We start from the raw sequence: 16,308 nt of genomic DNA, 5'->3' as shown, positions 1-16,308 counted from the left end.
ACAAGTCACTGTTCAAACATGGCTTAAGTCTATGATATTGTTCAGGAAGCATTAAAAAGAAGACAGCTACTATGGATTTGATCAGAACATTTTTTTCTAATTTAGTGTACCTACCTGAGGAGCAAGTTTAATTCCATGTGGTTTTAAAGCAATATGATTCATTGGCGTAAGTTCCATCCCAGGCAAAAGATCATAGAGTTTGTCTTCTCCCCTCTTTTCTCCTTTGACTTGGTATCCACGACCCAGGCCAGTGTAAGCCAAGTATCCACGTCCTCCTAGTCCTCTAACTCCCGCAGCCCCTACAGGTACATTCATGTAAATTTCTAGGAATGTAAGAAGCATTAAACTGAATCAAATCACCGGAAAATCACCCTGATTCTTACTGTAATGGAAAAGTTAGCCCCATTCACTGAGTTCGGATTAGAAGATGGTTAGGAACACTGACTGACTGAGAATTGCTACGGATTCATTCCATACTAGTCACCATAATGTGGGACTCACAAAGGGTAGTTTCTTTATTACCCTTGAAGTAAAATATAACAATGTTATAAATATAGAACTAGTACCTGTACAACTGTGTTATTCTGGGTTTTATAAGACTCTCGGGTGGCAAAAGGGATGGATATTTATGTTTAGTGACTGTAATTTCAGGCTGCAAGCTATGAGCAGCATAGTTTCCTTGGAAAATTCACTGCCTGTTAAAGGCCTGGTGAATCAGGAAATTCTAATTTATTACAGTATATAACTGTAAGATTCTTCTTTTTCCTATAGTATCACTTCTGTCTTGCATTCTATCTGTAGTTTTATCACTATATCCCATATTTCTAACTCATCATCTTTTAATTTTTTTCCCTGAAGAGCCTTAAATGTGTGAGTTAGAAAGGATGTCCTAGTTCTGTCTAACATTCCCATCTTCTCTGTTCTGCTCAGTCAACATGAGGCTTAATTTTCCATTGAATTCATGCACAGATTACTTTTGATTTTTTTTGCTATGTTTCTAACCTGATTTACAGTTGAATAATAACAGGGACAGCTAAAAATTAGATTGATTACTGCCCAAGAGTATACTTTCAGCTTTTTAATGAACTTAGAATATAGGTTTTTTTTCTCCCCTTCTTTGAAGTAAGGACCATTTTCTCACATTACAACTGGTTCCTTTCACAAGGCTTGTTTGGGACTTTAGGAGATCAGTAAGCAGTGAACACAATTTGAACACGTTTTTCTAGCATAATTTTAATGGGTGCTAGATTTATATATGCACAGTAAAGATCAAGCATGGCCACCAACAGTGCAAATTTCTCATACCATACCATCCTGCCACTGCATCTTGATTCTTGTATGAAAAGATCACTTCTAGCGGTGCTAGAGACTAGGTTAGTTAATTCAATCCTTGTCAGTTCTACTGAGGACTGGAGACTGAGGATTATGTTTTATAGAACATCTTTTTCTATCTGGATCTGGGTTTAGAACATCACTTGATTTCACTTAGGACATCAATCTGCTATCAGCTGGTAATGTTTTTCAGTCACTACTAGAAAGGGGTGAGAAAATCTGGATCATGATTACGAATGACCCAAAATGTAATAAAACCCATTATAAAGCTAGTGGCTTGTGTAAAATTCAAGCCTTAGCTACAGGGATGTTTCAGATACAGGGCATGATTCAGGTCCATCTCTAGTTACTACAACTTTGCACCAGTAAGTTCAAGATTAACATTATCATTCTCACACTATTCATTCTCATACTGTTTTTTTCAATTTGTCTTGTTGCAGGAAACAAACAGAAATACCCCCCCGCCCCCACAAAAAAAACCTGCTGTGACATTTTATCATATTAAATAGTTGACGTTTTGGTAATTCCTGGTAATGCTGCTACTTAGGACTGAAGGTTGGCTAGGGTATGGCCTTGTTGGAAAACTTCAAGGTTCCAGGGAGGTAAGAATCAATACACAGAGCACAGAAGCTCCTTGGTATGGTCAACTTTCTCAAAAGCCAGTCCTGAGCCATAAAAATGAAGAGAAAATCAACTGCTAGGCTTCTGGGGCTGAATCAACAACCAGCTCCAGGCAAGGAACTCTGTTGTGAGTGGCAAAATCTTGTTTTGTTTTGTTTTTTTTCCCTTTTTCCCCTCTTGGGACAAAATGGAGGATTTTTGGTTTGTTTACATTGGAGCAGAGGCTGTTACAAGACCAAGATTTTGGCTTGCCTCTAGGTTTATGAGGGAACATATAAATATTTTTGTTTGCTCAGACTGCCTGAAGGTTCTCATCCCCTTTTAAAGGAGTTGTTCTTAAGATAGCAGCTATTTTCCAGTGTGTGGAGGCTTTGGTACTTTTCTTAAAAAGGTGCACAGCATGAGGCCATGTAGAATTAGAGAAAGCTGAGCTATGCATGCAGCTCTGTCCTAGTCAATGGAGACTGTTGTATTCATAGGTAAGAGGAAGTAGCTGAGAGAAGCAGGAAATTTAGGGGGCTATTGTGTGTTCCAGGAAGATTACTGAATATTTCATTTCTTGGACTTGGAACTACTAAGAACAGGATGGGCTGGAGTTGCTTGGTAGTGAAGAACCATGGTCTTGGGACACAGATAAATTAAGGACACAGGAGCAGCCCCAGTTTAAGGTCCTCTCTGAAGGACTCTGACGTGCATGAGGGATGGGCTTCAACTCACATACTTTGAGGTGGTTCACTCTAATTTCTCCATTTGGTTAAAACTTGTGCAAGGCTTAGGTTGAAAAAATAGTGGAACCAGCTTTAATATGAGGCATGGATATACAGCATTCATGTGATGCACAGATATTTGATTTCATAAATTTACCTACTGGCTTAGCTATGAAGCTTATTTCAAAAACAGATTGCCTTCTAGAATTACCTCTAATGGATGGAGGTCGAATAAGGCCCCTATTGCTGAGGTGACCCTTGGTGGCAGGGAAATGAAGGTTAGGAATAGCAGCATAGGCCTGAGGTGCATAAAAGACTGGAGCTCCAAGGTAGGCTGTGGCAGGGTCATATACATGTCCAAATGTGTAAGTGTATTCTCCTTGTAGCACAGTCCCTCTTCCCCCTGTGCCTCTGGTATATCTAACGTAACTGTCTTTGTCTACGGGTTTTGCTAATGTCACTTCGATAGGGGAACCATCCAGCACCTTTAAAACAAGAGGGAATGCATGAAAAAATGTAAGAGAAGCACAAACATAGTCCAGGTTGAACCTTTCTAGTCTGGCCCACTTGGGACAGAGATCGGAGATATAGCTTCAGAGGTTCTCCTCTTCTTCCCACAGTAATTTGTGAACTTAATCATGTGCTCACTAGACTTTCTGAGAAGATGGAAAATTAGGTAAAGTCTGCTTGCTCCTTCCCTAACCCACACTACCATTTATATTAACCCCAAAACAACAATAAGCCCAGGAAAACAGAATTCACATTGATTCCAATACGTGATGCAAAATATGCATCAGTGGGCTTGATGCAATTTTTCAAAGAGGTACCACAGTGCACACCACCCTTTCATGAAAAAAGGACTGCATTACCTATTTTTCCCATGACAGATGCTTAAGATAACAACAGCACACCTCAGGAGATATGGACTACATTTCTATGTACACAGATAGGTTTATATAGCTTTTTGATCAAAAAGCTTTGCAATTACAAGAAATATAAGCTCTCTGAAAAGTGTTTTGAACTGCATTGTACATGATTTATGACATTTAACTGACAAGAAGTAAATTGATTAATTTTCTTAGCGAGCATTCATTCACTTGCAATGCAGAGCCTATGGAGAGTAGGGATTAAAAATCCCATATATTTGGATTAATGGATTTTGAATTTCATCACTTACAATCATGCTCTCAGCAGAGGACTTTATTTGGATATGTGGGTAGCTCCTCTTCATATAATTTCATGAGGTTGTTAGTGCATTTTTATAGATTGCAAACTCTTCAGGGCAGGGGCTATCCCTATGTGTTTGGAAAGGACTTGGCAGATTTGAAATGATTCCTCAGTAGAAATAGGAATAAAAGAGGCATGAATATCCCCATGAGAAATAGGTAAGGTTATTACATAATATTTGTAACATATGAAAGCAATTAAACAGTTACAACTCTCGTTTCATTATAATGCCATAAGTTGTATATGGCATTAAAATTGGCTGAATTATTAAAAAAAAATTTTTACTAATTTTTTTGAATTCCACACAGCTCTTTTAATTTGACCTTGTCTGCAGCCATCCTATATTATTTGCATATTGCCTTGCTTTTTGTTCACATAAGGGAAAATATTCAAGATGAGGCATGAGATTGTCTAACTTCTCATTTATTCATTATTTTGTTTCTTGCATTGAGTCAGAACAGAACAATACTTTCTGACTTAAGTAATAAGTTTCCCATTATGACAACAAATAGCAAATAATCAAAATGAATAATTTGTCAACACCCAGAAGGCTGAGACTTGATACATAAATTGCAAGCAATACAAAAAAGCAAATACACTTATGTTATAAATATACTCTAAATGCTACGAGTTCAACATTACCTTCCCATTTAATGCTCTCATAGCTTCAATTGCATCATCTCTGTTATTAAAGTGTATAAATGCATAGTCTCTGATTTTCTTTATTCTTTCAACTGCACCTACAAAAAGTTTGGGATATTAGTTCTACAACTCTCTTTTCAAAGGAATACAGAGTTGAATTAACATTCTGGGTTGTGTTTTTAGCATTCAGTTTTATGAACCAAAGTTGTGATCCGCCAACACTTAGTCGTTTGTTTAACTTTATGCATGTGAGCTTCCTACTGTACTCAGTACTTACGTATAAAGCTAAGCTTGTGGATAAATTATTGTAGGGTTGTGATCAAAATAAGTAATTATTGACCTTTCATGGTATAATTTTAACTTAATACCCAACTCAGTATGATAACACTTCAAAGAGTTTAAAAGTTTGAAAAGACTAAGTTATCAGTGTATTCTACAGATCTGGTATTGCCAAGTATTTTTAATATAATATGAGTTTATTTTTTTCATATATAGTTAATTTAACAGAAAAAATAAATCCAATATCATTTGGAGTCATGTGGTTACATGATGGATTTAGATTTCTTATTAAGCATGTGTGACACACATTCACTTTGGTTTTATTTATTTCTTGCAGCTTGTTCTGACTTTTTTTACATCCATGCAGCCTCAGTACAGCCAGAAATTTTAAAAACACTAACTTCTTTTTACTATTTGCCTCTTTCATTTTGCATCAGAGCCTTTTCCTGTGTTTCCTACCACTAGCTACATGCAAGGTAATGTTTTTGTCAGTAGGTATTATAAAGTCAACAAACACATTTGTCATAAGTCCTGGACATTACCAGGAAGTCCTGATTTCTGAGTATTCTTCCTCCAGATTGTAAAGCAGTTTTGCAGAATATGTGAATACACAGACATACACCATCCAGGCCATGTCTACAGGGCAGAGCTATTTCAGGATACCTCAATATCCCAAAATACCTACTCTGTGTCTTTGAAACACACCTGTTATTTTGGAATATTTTTTAAAATAATGAGCATGCTATTTTGGCATCCCGGTACTCCTTGTTGCAGAAGAAGTAAGGGATGCTTCAAAATCATGTATTATTCCAACGTTTGGTGCTGTTTAGTCTATTTCAAAATACCCTCAAAATAAGATACACAATTTGAGTTATTCCTGGGGGAATTCTGCAGTACTGCACGCATGCGTAATTAGCCTTACAAAGAGCAAAGAGCTGTGGGAGCACCCAGCTGACTGAACAGGGCAGTAATAAAATACAGAAGCTTACGTAAAAATACAAAGCAATATTTATAATTTAATACACACATTATCCTATTAGACTTATGACTTCTCTTACAGACTCCCTAGGAGTATGTAGGGTAGGATTTTCTAAAAATGTCTACAGGAGTTGGGCACATGTTCCGCTGATTTTTTTCAGTGGGAATTTTGTTCCTCTGAAGCTTTTGAAAATTCTATTATATGTAACAAAATGCATACTGGAACTCCAGAAAACACAGTAATCTCTGCACCACTTTCTTGTGCTAGCCACAAGAAATTTCTATGAAGGGGACTTAAGTTTATAAATTTTCAAGAGTTATGAGATGAAAGTTCTAAAATGTTCAACACAGGCGAATTAAATCCAGAACCATCCATCCATCTCACTTGGTGGCAAACATAAGTGGACCTGCAGTGTGGTGGGCAACTGGGGGTTTGGGGAATACATGCCCTGGAAATTTGGGATGAGTCTCTGCCTGCCTCCCATTGGCCAGTCAGAGGGAGATGAAATGTGAACTCCACACCCCTACCAACCTTTGTTATTTTAACAACTGCTTGGGATTTTTGGAGCACCTAGCTCCAAAAAACCTGCTCCTTATCTGCCGCCTCCTCCCTCTCTGGAGTTACTGTATAGAAGTACTAGTTTGAGTTTTGTAGTCCTGACTGTGTCTGTTTGGGATCACAACATTTTTTTCCTTTGGGGGCAAATTGGCAGATACCTTTTTGGGGGTTTTGCCTTCCTTGAAGCATTGTGGAAGCACAGTGTGGTTACATTGCAATAGAAGTTATTAGTCATTTGCAAGAATACTTAATTGTCACAACCTGGAACCAGAGTCCAGTGCACTTTCAAAGACTAAAGGGCCAGCAGCTTTGGGTAATTTACTGGGATCTTGCTGAAAAACCTTGTATCTCTGGGACAAGAGGCGACTGAAGTCTTCAGAAACTGAGGTACTCTCCGGCTTCTGGTGGGGAAGGTGAAAGGATTCAGAAGTGTGTGTGTAGGCTGGGGAGAGTCTATCCTGAGTTATGGGGTATCTGGTGCCAGCCCTGTAACTCCACATCAAACCCACTCAGATGCCTGGTACTGAGAGGTGAAGAAGGTGTGGCATGTAGTCCCTACCCCAGCATTACTAACTATATGGTCTGCCACTTAACTCCCTCCTTCTGCCTGTCTTCATTCATCTGCCATGTCCTGTGCCAGTTAAATATGGGTTTAAAAAGTCCAAGTGCTTTGTGCTTCTACTGTGTGCAAGTTTTATGGTAATGTTCATCCTGTAAAACCACCTTTGAAAAGAGTAGGGAATTTTCAGAAGTCAGTCAATGGCTGCAGACAGGGGCGAAGCAGCCAGCCTGAATCATTCTCTTATGAATATTTTTACCTAAGTAGAATTCTTAGAACTTTCCATACACCATTTTGGATTGCAGCAGAACTATTTGGCAAAATAGTCAACTGTGCTGTCAGTTAGAAAACAACTAGCTTACTGGATGACCTAATGCCACCAGTAGCAGTTCGGGAACCTAAGCATGGTGAAAATTGTTTCAGCATTTGAAAGTTTTACAAGGGAAAAACAGTTTATTTTATCCCTTATGCTGGAATTCCACCAATTTAATGTTTCAGAAAAGCAGACCAACTAATATTATTTTACTATAAGGCTGTGTTTAGACTGTATTCTTTTCTCAATTTACTTAACTTGCACAGTGCAAATTGCATAAATTATTTCCCGATAACTTGGCGCTGTCCAAAAGGCACTAGAGTTTGAAATAAGTACCTAATTTGAGGTTTCTGCTACCCCTCTGATGAGGGGTAGCAGAATCAGAATACTGAGCTCAAAATAGTAGCTCTGCTATTTCAAGCTTAGGAAGTAGCCACAGAGTTCCTATTTTGGGATACATTTGCAACCATAGTCTAAACATAGCCTAAGTGAACAAGATCTACCAATTTAATGGACTTAAACTCTCAAGAGATAAAAACGTATTTTATATTTCCTACCTGGTTTAATATTGTTGAATTCTTTTTCAATTGTCTCTTCAGTGGTTGAAAGCATAAGGTTTCGCACATAGAGGATTTTAACTGATGACATTGTATCTTCATCAACTTCAACTTCTGGTTCTGCCCAGTCTACAGCAATAGGATGGCCCCATAATTGTATCCTTCCTGCAAAAAGTAACACATAATTGGCAGTACCATTGTTCAGTTGGTTTCTAGATGTGTTGACATTTTGTATAAAATTATACTGTGGAGTAGAATTAATAGAACTGACTGATCATATGGAAGGTGTAAAATGTCAGCTCAAAGCAATGGCACATGTACCAGTTAGCGAGATGTCCAGATTTTATTCTTCTAACACTGCAGATAATGCAGCATACAATGTGGATGGAGGAAAAAATGTGAACATTTTCATTCTATGGACCACTTAGAGAGCTCTCTTAATGGAACTGTCTTCTCTTCCAAAAACCCCTTCCCTACACTGCTTGGTTTCAAAATGTTTCTGCAGCTGTTTGGAAAAGATTCCATACACTATCATGTTTAGTATGGTAGTGTCTAAAGCTCATTCAGGAATGGGGTTTCCTTGCACTAGGCAATGAGTGAGCAAACAGGAGGAGACAGTCTCTTCCTCTGAGAGCTTTCTAAATACATAGACAGGCCATACATGCGAAAGGGGAAAGGACGTAACACACAAGCCGTGATAGCAATGTGATGGCGGCAAATATCACATCCACTTTGTATTAGAGTAGAACTGGCTGGGAAACTTTTGTTGTGGTTTTGGTCTGCAAAATGCCCTTCTTCCAAAATTAAAACTTTCAATTTTGCCCCCCAAATCTCAGTTTTTTTCCACTGGGAAAATCAAAATGCTAGCTCCATAGCTATCACCCCACCAGTTAGAGCACTGGCCTTGTTAACCAAGGGTTGTGAGTTCATTCCTTGAGGGGGCCTTTCTGGGGCTGGGTTGGGGCAGGTTAAATTAAAAAAAAAAATCTGTCAGATAGTGAGAGGTCCTGCTGTGAGTGCAGGGGACAGGACTCGGTGCATGAACAACAGTGCAGCCAAACCTGGGAGGAGTTTTCTTCTTGCCATTGCTGCTGCTCGATGACTCTCATATTCCACAAAAGCAAAGCCCCGGTTCTTTGTTTTGTCTGCTGCACTGGGATACACAATGACATCGATGACTCCATCTGTGACTTTCCTCATCTCTGCTAAAATTTCTTCTCTCTTCTTGTTTTTTGGGATTCCTCCTACAAACAAACGGCAGTTGTCTACACTGGCACAAACTCCAAGGAGTCGTCCATTCCTGCATGCAAACAACAGTTCCAGTTTGTAGTGAATCAGGGTCAGTCCTCTGAGAAATCACAAGCTTCATCTTCCCACAAAAGACCACAGTTTAAAACATATCAGTCAGGCCAGTCCATTTAAGCGGTATACTCCATCTACAATATAGTCAGCAGTCTTTGCGACAAAAAGGAATATATTTAGGACTGTCTGTGTTCACATGCCCACAAACTTGGAGGTGAAATTGGGCCCGCGGACAGGCATCAGTGTTTTGAGAGTAGATTGCTTAGAAATAATTTGAGACTTTGGAATAAATAAATTTCAATTGTTTTCGCTTCCTAGTCATTTATTTCCTCGAGCAGCAATTGTGGGTTGACTTTACCGCGAACTGTACCATTTATCAACACAAGGGTGAAGACTTGTGTTTAACTAATATGATGCTGACCGTGACTTACAATCATGTTCACGATTGTGTCAGCTACCTGAGAAATCACAGTTGGCCCATGGGTCAGCACAATTGGGAGCTTGGAGAAAATACCCCTTTCTCTTTCATGCCTTCTCCAGACTGCATGACACAGGCCAACAGGAGTGCGAATTCCTGCTCTCTGAGTGCTTCCTGCTCTTTCTCTGTGCTCCATGCAGAGTTCCAGGGACTGATGACTTAATTCATTCCTATTTTACCATCTCTTGTTCCCGTCTCTTTGGAGTTGGTTTTGATAGATATTTTCAACCAGAGCTTTTATTGTGCCAGAACTTGCTGGTACTGAGTACCAGCACCTTGGCAGCCCCAAAGGCTGGACTGACTTGGGGCAGGGAGCCAGCTGAGTACCAGCTCCTTTTTAAAAAAACCAAAAAACAAAAACAAAAAAGCACTGTTTTCATTTAAAAAAGGGTTGAAAATCCTAAAATATTTCATTTTCACATTTTATTAAATAAAAGTTCAATTTTCCTGTTATGAAATGACTTTGTTTTGAAATTTAAGCTAATTATTAAAAAACACAAAATGGTCAAAATAAAATGTTTTGAAATTACAGTAAATTCATATCCGGCAGCGCCAGGACTGGGAGGTTTCTGGATATTCAAATATTCTGGCTAATAGAAAGGTATACCCAGCAAGGCATAACTCCTAAAGAAAAACATGATTAGCTATTAAAAAAACAAACAAAAGTGTATGCAGAGTACTTTGTTTACCAACAACAGTAGCATTGTACACTATAAACTTAAACTGTATTTGCTGTATTTATTTGTATTCACTATACTGTGCTTAACTAAAATTTACTTATCTTTTCTATATGGTTTAAATGCCAGTTATTTGAGAGTTCCAGATGATAGAGTGTTGGATATGAAAGAGTTTACTGTATCTACAAATATTTCTATTGCTCCAACCATCTTTAAAGACTTCAGCAGGAAGTTTCCAACTAGCTAATTATTGTGTCTTTTCATCAATGGAAAAAGTGAGTGACTGACCACATATGGAATGTGGTGAGTTTTAAGGTTAGATAACTGCACAAACCTTTTGGAGCTCACAGAAAGAAAGCAGTGTATAATAAAAAAGATTAATGAATCCTTTCATTGCAACTTTATATGAACATACCAGTTATGCTTACCTAATCTCATAATTATTAAGTTGCTTGATTGCGTTCTTAGCCTCCTGTTTATTAGAGAATGTTACAAAGGCATATCCCCTATTGTTTCCATTGAAGTCCATCATCATTCTCATTTCATAGATTTTACCAATCTATAAATGAAAAGAAAAATCACTAACCCATTCTCAAAGGAAGTTTTCCTCAACAGAACAAGCTATTTACACAAAGCCAGTGCTTTGTGGCTTTCCCTCTCCCCATCTTGTGTGCATATCGCCTCAGACTTGTTTGAACATCTCCATCAATGTGACCATCAGGTAGAATCTATTTTACTTTAGAACTGTTTTCTGACCCATGAATGTTTAACTGACAGCGAGGGCTGAGTCAGCCCTGCAGCTCTCAAATGGCCTCTATTCACACCTTCGGATAACACAGTCCCAGAGTTCCAACATGTGCCTCCGGAACTTTAATGTGCAGTTGTCACAATAATGATTTGTTGCACAGATTTGCCTTTTGTTTTTAAATATGGAGTTTCTGTCTGTTCTATAAAAGAATGGGACTGGAGGCTCCCAAATCGCACAAATCAGCCTGTTATCAAAATACAGGAAAAAGACACTAAACTCAGATGTGCAGCCCACTTCACCAAACTTTCTTCTGTGTCACTTTGGTGGGATTTTTCTCTGTCCATATAGAATGACAGAGGACAGTGAAGATTACTGAGAAGATAGCAGGGCTGCAGAAGGCTCAGGAGAAACTTTGGAAAGGCTTCCAAATTTGGGAATGTGATTACTCTTAGTGGTATGCACATCTGCACGCATACAACTATTATTATCCTGTATTAATTTGTTCTAAGTACTTTACAAAAAATAAGACCTGGAGTGAAATCCTGGCCCCCTCTGAAATCAATGGAAGTTCTATCACTTCCCCTTCCATGATTTCACTGGATCCCGGATTTCATCTATGCTCTCTCTACTTCAGTGAGCATATAATCTAATTGTGGAACATATGCAATAAACAGTAGGGATTAAAAAATGGGGGAGGCAGAAGAATTACAATAAGATAATTATGCGGTGAATTAGGTTAATCAAATAATAGTGTTGCTTTTATGACTTTTAAACTACTTTCTTCTTGGTTGTGCAAAGAATATGTGAGTGACTGGATGCCAATTCACACAGTTACAGTGGCTGCATATGCATAGCAGGGAAGGCTGGGTATGACTTCTGGTGTTTCATGGTCCGGAAGGGGGCCATCAGACAGGACGCTGCACACCACCTGTTACCTAGGATTTGGAAGGAGTTGTTGAAGGCACATGCTGCTCCTTCTAAAGTCATGGGGAAGGAATGCTATTTCATGCTTTCTCTGCCCAGTGCTCCTGGGGGCATTCTGCTTGTACTGGCTCTGTGCAGGTAGCATGCATCAAAGCACCCCTACTCATTACTTCTGCTTTATGCCCCATATTTATACAGCTCCAGAGAAATATAAGCATATACATTAGCCCAGTAATAAACAGTGAGACTTAAAACAGATTTAAGTAATTGGAGCAAACTGTACAGTAGCCTCACACCTTACAGAAGTACTATGGGTTGTATGCCTAGGAATTCACACACACAAAAGAACAGTAGCTAAAGTTTGTGTATTAGAATTATATGCGTTTCAATTTTTCATTTGTTATATCATGTACCAGGCCATTGGAAAGTCAGCTTTCTTTCTGAATATAGTTTTATCAGGAACATGTAGCATGCACAAGAGGAGGAAAAATCTCTTCAATGTAAAACATTACTTTTTCACATAATGGGATAAGTTCATCTTCAAACAGGTCTCGGGGTAATTTCCCAATGAAAATCTCACAACCCCTTTCTGGTGGTGGAGCATCCCAGCCAGGCGGTGGACCTCCATACTTCCTTTGTCCATTTTCCTGCATCAAAGAAAAGAAACATATATTTTAAAATATACAGATAGAAATCTCTCAGAACTGCCTTTCCAGTGTTTATAACTCTCCATGGACTTATCTCCATAACTGTGCCTTTCTTTCCTATTCATCTCCACTCCTACTTGGCCTCTCTGCTAATCTAACACTGGCACCATCTCTGTCCCTTCATAAATCCTGATTCAACAATATCCTTTTCAGCTCTTGTCATCTGAAACAATGTCTCTACAACCCTCCCTCATTAAGACCTAACCCAATGCCCCATGAAGTCACTCAGTATTTACTGCATTACCTATCTTTGTTTACTTAAAGTTGAACTGTGTAGATAGACCCTAGTCGAATACTAACTTTCTGATATGGTCGTGTTTAATAGAACACGATATATTAGACAGGGATGCTAGTCAGCCATGGACTAAAAAATGTCATGCCTAGCATCAGACTCCTTTTACAGATTCAAAGTTTATAATTCACTTGTGCTCTGTGAGTTTCAGAAAGCAGCCAGGTGTCCAAATCCAGCTCCACTACAATCAATGAAAAAAAACATCTCCAACTGACTTCAATAAGAGCAAGGTCAGCTCCTAAGTGTGCCTTCCATAGTGGCTAATGGCAGTTTGCCGATGTACTGGAGAGATGACCCGTTGGTACTGCAGAGATTTTTCGCTGAGAGTCACAAGCAACATACATTAGAGAATTGGAGAGGTGAGCATCTTGACTTCAGTTATTTCAGGTTTTTCAGATGTTTGAGTTGCCTTAAAATCAACATCAAACAGCTTTTCTAAACCTGGTGTTAACAGGTGCACACAGTAGGACATATGTTAGTTTTGATTCTAGCCTAGTAACAGATTCAACAGAAGTGCAAGTTTTCACAATCTGCATACTGCTTAGAAACATTTATTAATGATTACATTTATACTGGATTTTAATAATTAATTATGAGCTTCTTGCCATACAGATCTAACAAGAGACAAGCTTACACATCTGATCCTGGAAGAATTATGTTTCCAGGTGGTGTTTGGAAGGGGAGTGAGTGCAGTGAGGGTGGGGGTGGGGGAAGGGCAGATTTTCACTTGGCATGGCACTATCCACACAATGACTGCATGACAAGCCCGTGTATTGCTGATTTTACACCGCAGTTTGCTAGGTAGGCAAGCTCAAATTCTCTAGCCATTTGCTCTCAAGTCATTCCAGCCATAAATTATTTCATAAAAAGGGAAACCATTTCATGCGCCTTAAACAGGGAGAGAACACAGCAAGGTAAAATTGATTAGGATGTTGGAGGGAAACTAATCAGGCGTATAAGTGAAGAGGGGCCAAGAAATTTTTATGAATTATCATCTGGACAGCTGTAGCAGTAAGTCACCCACTATTATGCAAATCATAAATATTTTCATCGTAACGGGAGAGTCAAACAATACTTTCATTCAGGAGTGAGTGCCTGCAGTATCCCATTTTAAAACAATTACACTGGCAATATTAAACACCACTTCCCCTGTCCCTGAAGTTGTAATTCAGCTGAGCGATGCATGCAGTAAAGGTTAGGCTCACTGTTGACAGAGAAGAGTTCCAGGAACATCTATTGATTCAGTTTCTATAGCTGTGGTGTGATAAATCTGTTCAGTTTTGTCACAGACTGAACTGTGATTACTGTGTAGTACAGTCATATGGAACCTGCAGGATCCATTCAAGAGAGGCTAGGTCAAAGGAATTTTGAAAACAGAAACAAAAAAGGCTGATTTACCATGCCACAAAAAAAAAATGCAGGAAAACAAAACATTTTATTTTAATTAGTTAATTGTGTTAATGTATTTGTATGTGAATGGGATGACAACAGGAAAAAAAAATTCAGTCAGCAGTGTTGTCACCTCACAGATTGACAGAAGGAAACAGTAATCTAACCCAGCTATTGACTCACCAGAGATTAGGTGGAAGGGGAAGAAATGGTTCCTTACGTCCCCTCACGTTTTTGCAGCTGAGTGTGTAGGCAGTGGGAAGAGTAAGGGTGGGATAGGGCAGATACCTGCATACCATAGCGATGAGTTTGATGTGAAACCTTAGAGGTGAGGAAAGGGTGAAAGGATCCCACAGGGGCCACCCAGAAGCCATGACTTTGGGCTGGAGGAGCCAGCAGTTTGACTGACTGGCACACAGGGATGGGAAAGTTGTCTGCAAAACCTATGGGTGCTTCAGCACTCCCCACCCTCCTACTTCCTGCATATATGTGCCTTTCTATTCCTCTTTGCATTGCAGGTTCTTCCTCCCTTTGTCCCTCCGTGCCATTGTGAGAGTGTTTCCTATTTCCACTTTCATTCCTTTCACCCTTTCCTCACCTTCTCTGAGGTTTCACATCAAACTCATCACTATGGTATGCAGATATCTGCCCTATCCCACCCTTACTCTTCCCACGGCCTACACATTCAGCTGCAAAAACGTGAGGGGACGTAAGGAACCATTTCTTCCCCCTTCCACCTAATCTATGGCGAGTCAATAGCTGGGTTAGATTTCTGATGACCTGTGAGGTGACAACATTGCTGACTGAATTTTTTTTTTTCTGTTGAGTCATGCCATTCACTTACAAATACATTAACCTGCTGCAGTGGGCTTTGCCATCCTCCTGGGGTCCTGCCAGCTGTGCTGGCCCTCAGAGTCCTGTCACGGGCTCTATGGGCTCTGCTGGCCCTCTGAGTCCCACTGCCTGTTGTCCCTGCCACGGGCTCAGCTTGCCAGCCCTGTTGGCTCTGGCTTCCCACCACCAGCCCAGGGGTCTGCAGCTGTGGTCCCAGGCTGGGGCAGTGTGGGTTGCCAGCTCTCCCAGACAGGATGGGGCATATGGAGCATATTCCATTTGCAACAATGGAGTCTGGTCTGTCCAGTCTGAGGCAGTTGGCAACCTGATTTCATCAGGTCCAAAAGGAGGAGTGTGTGTGAAGCTCAGCACCCCCACCCAAAAGCAGTTCCAGCACCACTGGAAAGGTGTGAGAGGAAGAACATTTGAAGTAACTGAAAAAGGAGAGAGATCACATATTTAAAAAAAAAAAAACAGATGAAAATTGGAAAAATAAGATTGGAATAAAGAACACAACAGAGAATAAAAATGCGCTAGACATGTTGTTTTTATCTCACTTTATGTACAGTATAGTAGATAACAATGTTAAAAGGCAGCAAGCCCAAATATTTGCTTAACTATGGCATGTGCACACAGCTATATTAAACACACTAGGGTTTTGTGTGTGCATGTGCGTGTGCGTTTTTAATTCCATGCCTTCTAGTTCTGGTAGGTCCAAGTTCCTTGTAGTCCAAAACTGCTTCTTTGGACTGCTGTGCTGCTTACCATACTTCTGTCCCCAAACAACTGAAGGATGTGAGCCCCCAAACTCCATAAAACTCACGCTTCTTAGCATTTGCAGTTACATGCTCTAAGTGTTTGCTTGATTTTGCAGGATTGCCCACTATCCTATTGCATTTTAAAATGAATTATGCTGAGTCCATGTTTGTTTTGAGGTTCAGTTCAAAATTCAGATGGATAATTTGACTTTTGAAGGGCTCCCTGGCCAGCTACAAATTTTAGATAAAATAAACAAATACGTCTCCCATTTTGGGGCCTTTTTCAAACAGACTTTAAATAAACTTTAATTATTAAGGCTGATAAACAATCTCTTTTCTATTATCATATATACAAAATACTTAATCTATAGAGACTGAAAATGATCCTAGGGCATCAAATTTGGACTTGATCTAAACACCTGTAA

The 16,308-nt window shown here is 39.4% G+C and overlaps 1 protein-coding gene across 1 annotated transcript in view; it reads right to left on the bottom strand.

The window, feature by feature from the left end:
• A1CF (APOBEC1 complementation factor) overlaps positions 1-16,308 on the bottom strand; it is a 30,434-nt gene that overhangs the window by 13,353 nt on the left and 773 nt on the right. The window contains exons 2-8 of the mRNA XM_074999513.1: positions 12,416-12,550; positions 10,660-10,790; positions 8,836-9,074; positions 7,775-7,939; positions 4,530-4,627; positions 2,872-3,145; positions 115-323 (exon numbers count right to left, since the gene is read on the bottom strand). Coding sequence (XP_074855614.1) covers positions 115-323; positions 2,872-3,145; positions 4,530-4,627; positions 7,775-7,939; positions 8,836-9,074; positions 10,660-10,790; positions 12,416-12,550 — 1,251 coding nt within the window. The remainder of the gene's footprint in view (positions 1-114; positions 324-2,871; positions 3,146-4,529; positions 4,628-7,774; positions 7,940-8,835; positions 9,075-10,659; positions 10,791-12,415; positions 12,551-16,308) is intronic.

The sequence above is a fragment of the Carettochelys insculpta genome, chromosome 7 (genome assembly GCF_033958435.1).
Source record: "Carettochelys insculpta isolate YL-2023 chromosome 7, ASM3395843v1, whole genome shotgun sequence".
NCBI classification, from domain to species: Eukaryota; Metazoa; Chordata; order Testudines; family Carettochelyidae; genus Carettochelys; species Carettochelys insculpta.
This window is presented reverse-complemented; position numbering and strand designations above follow the sequence as displayed.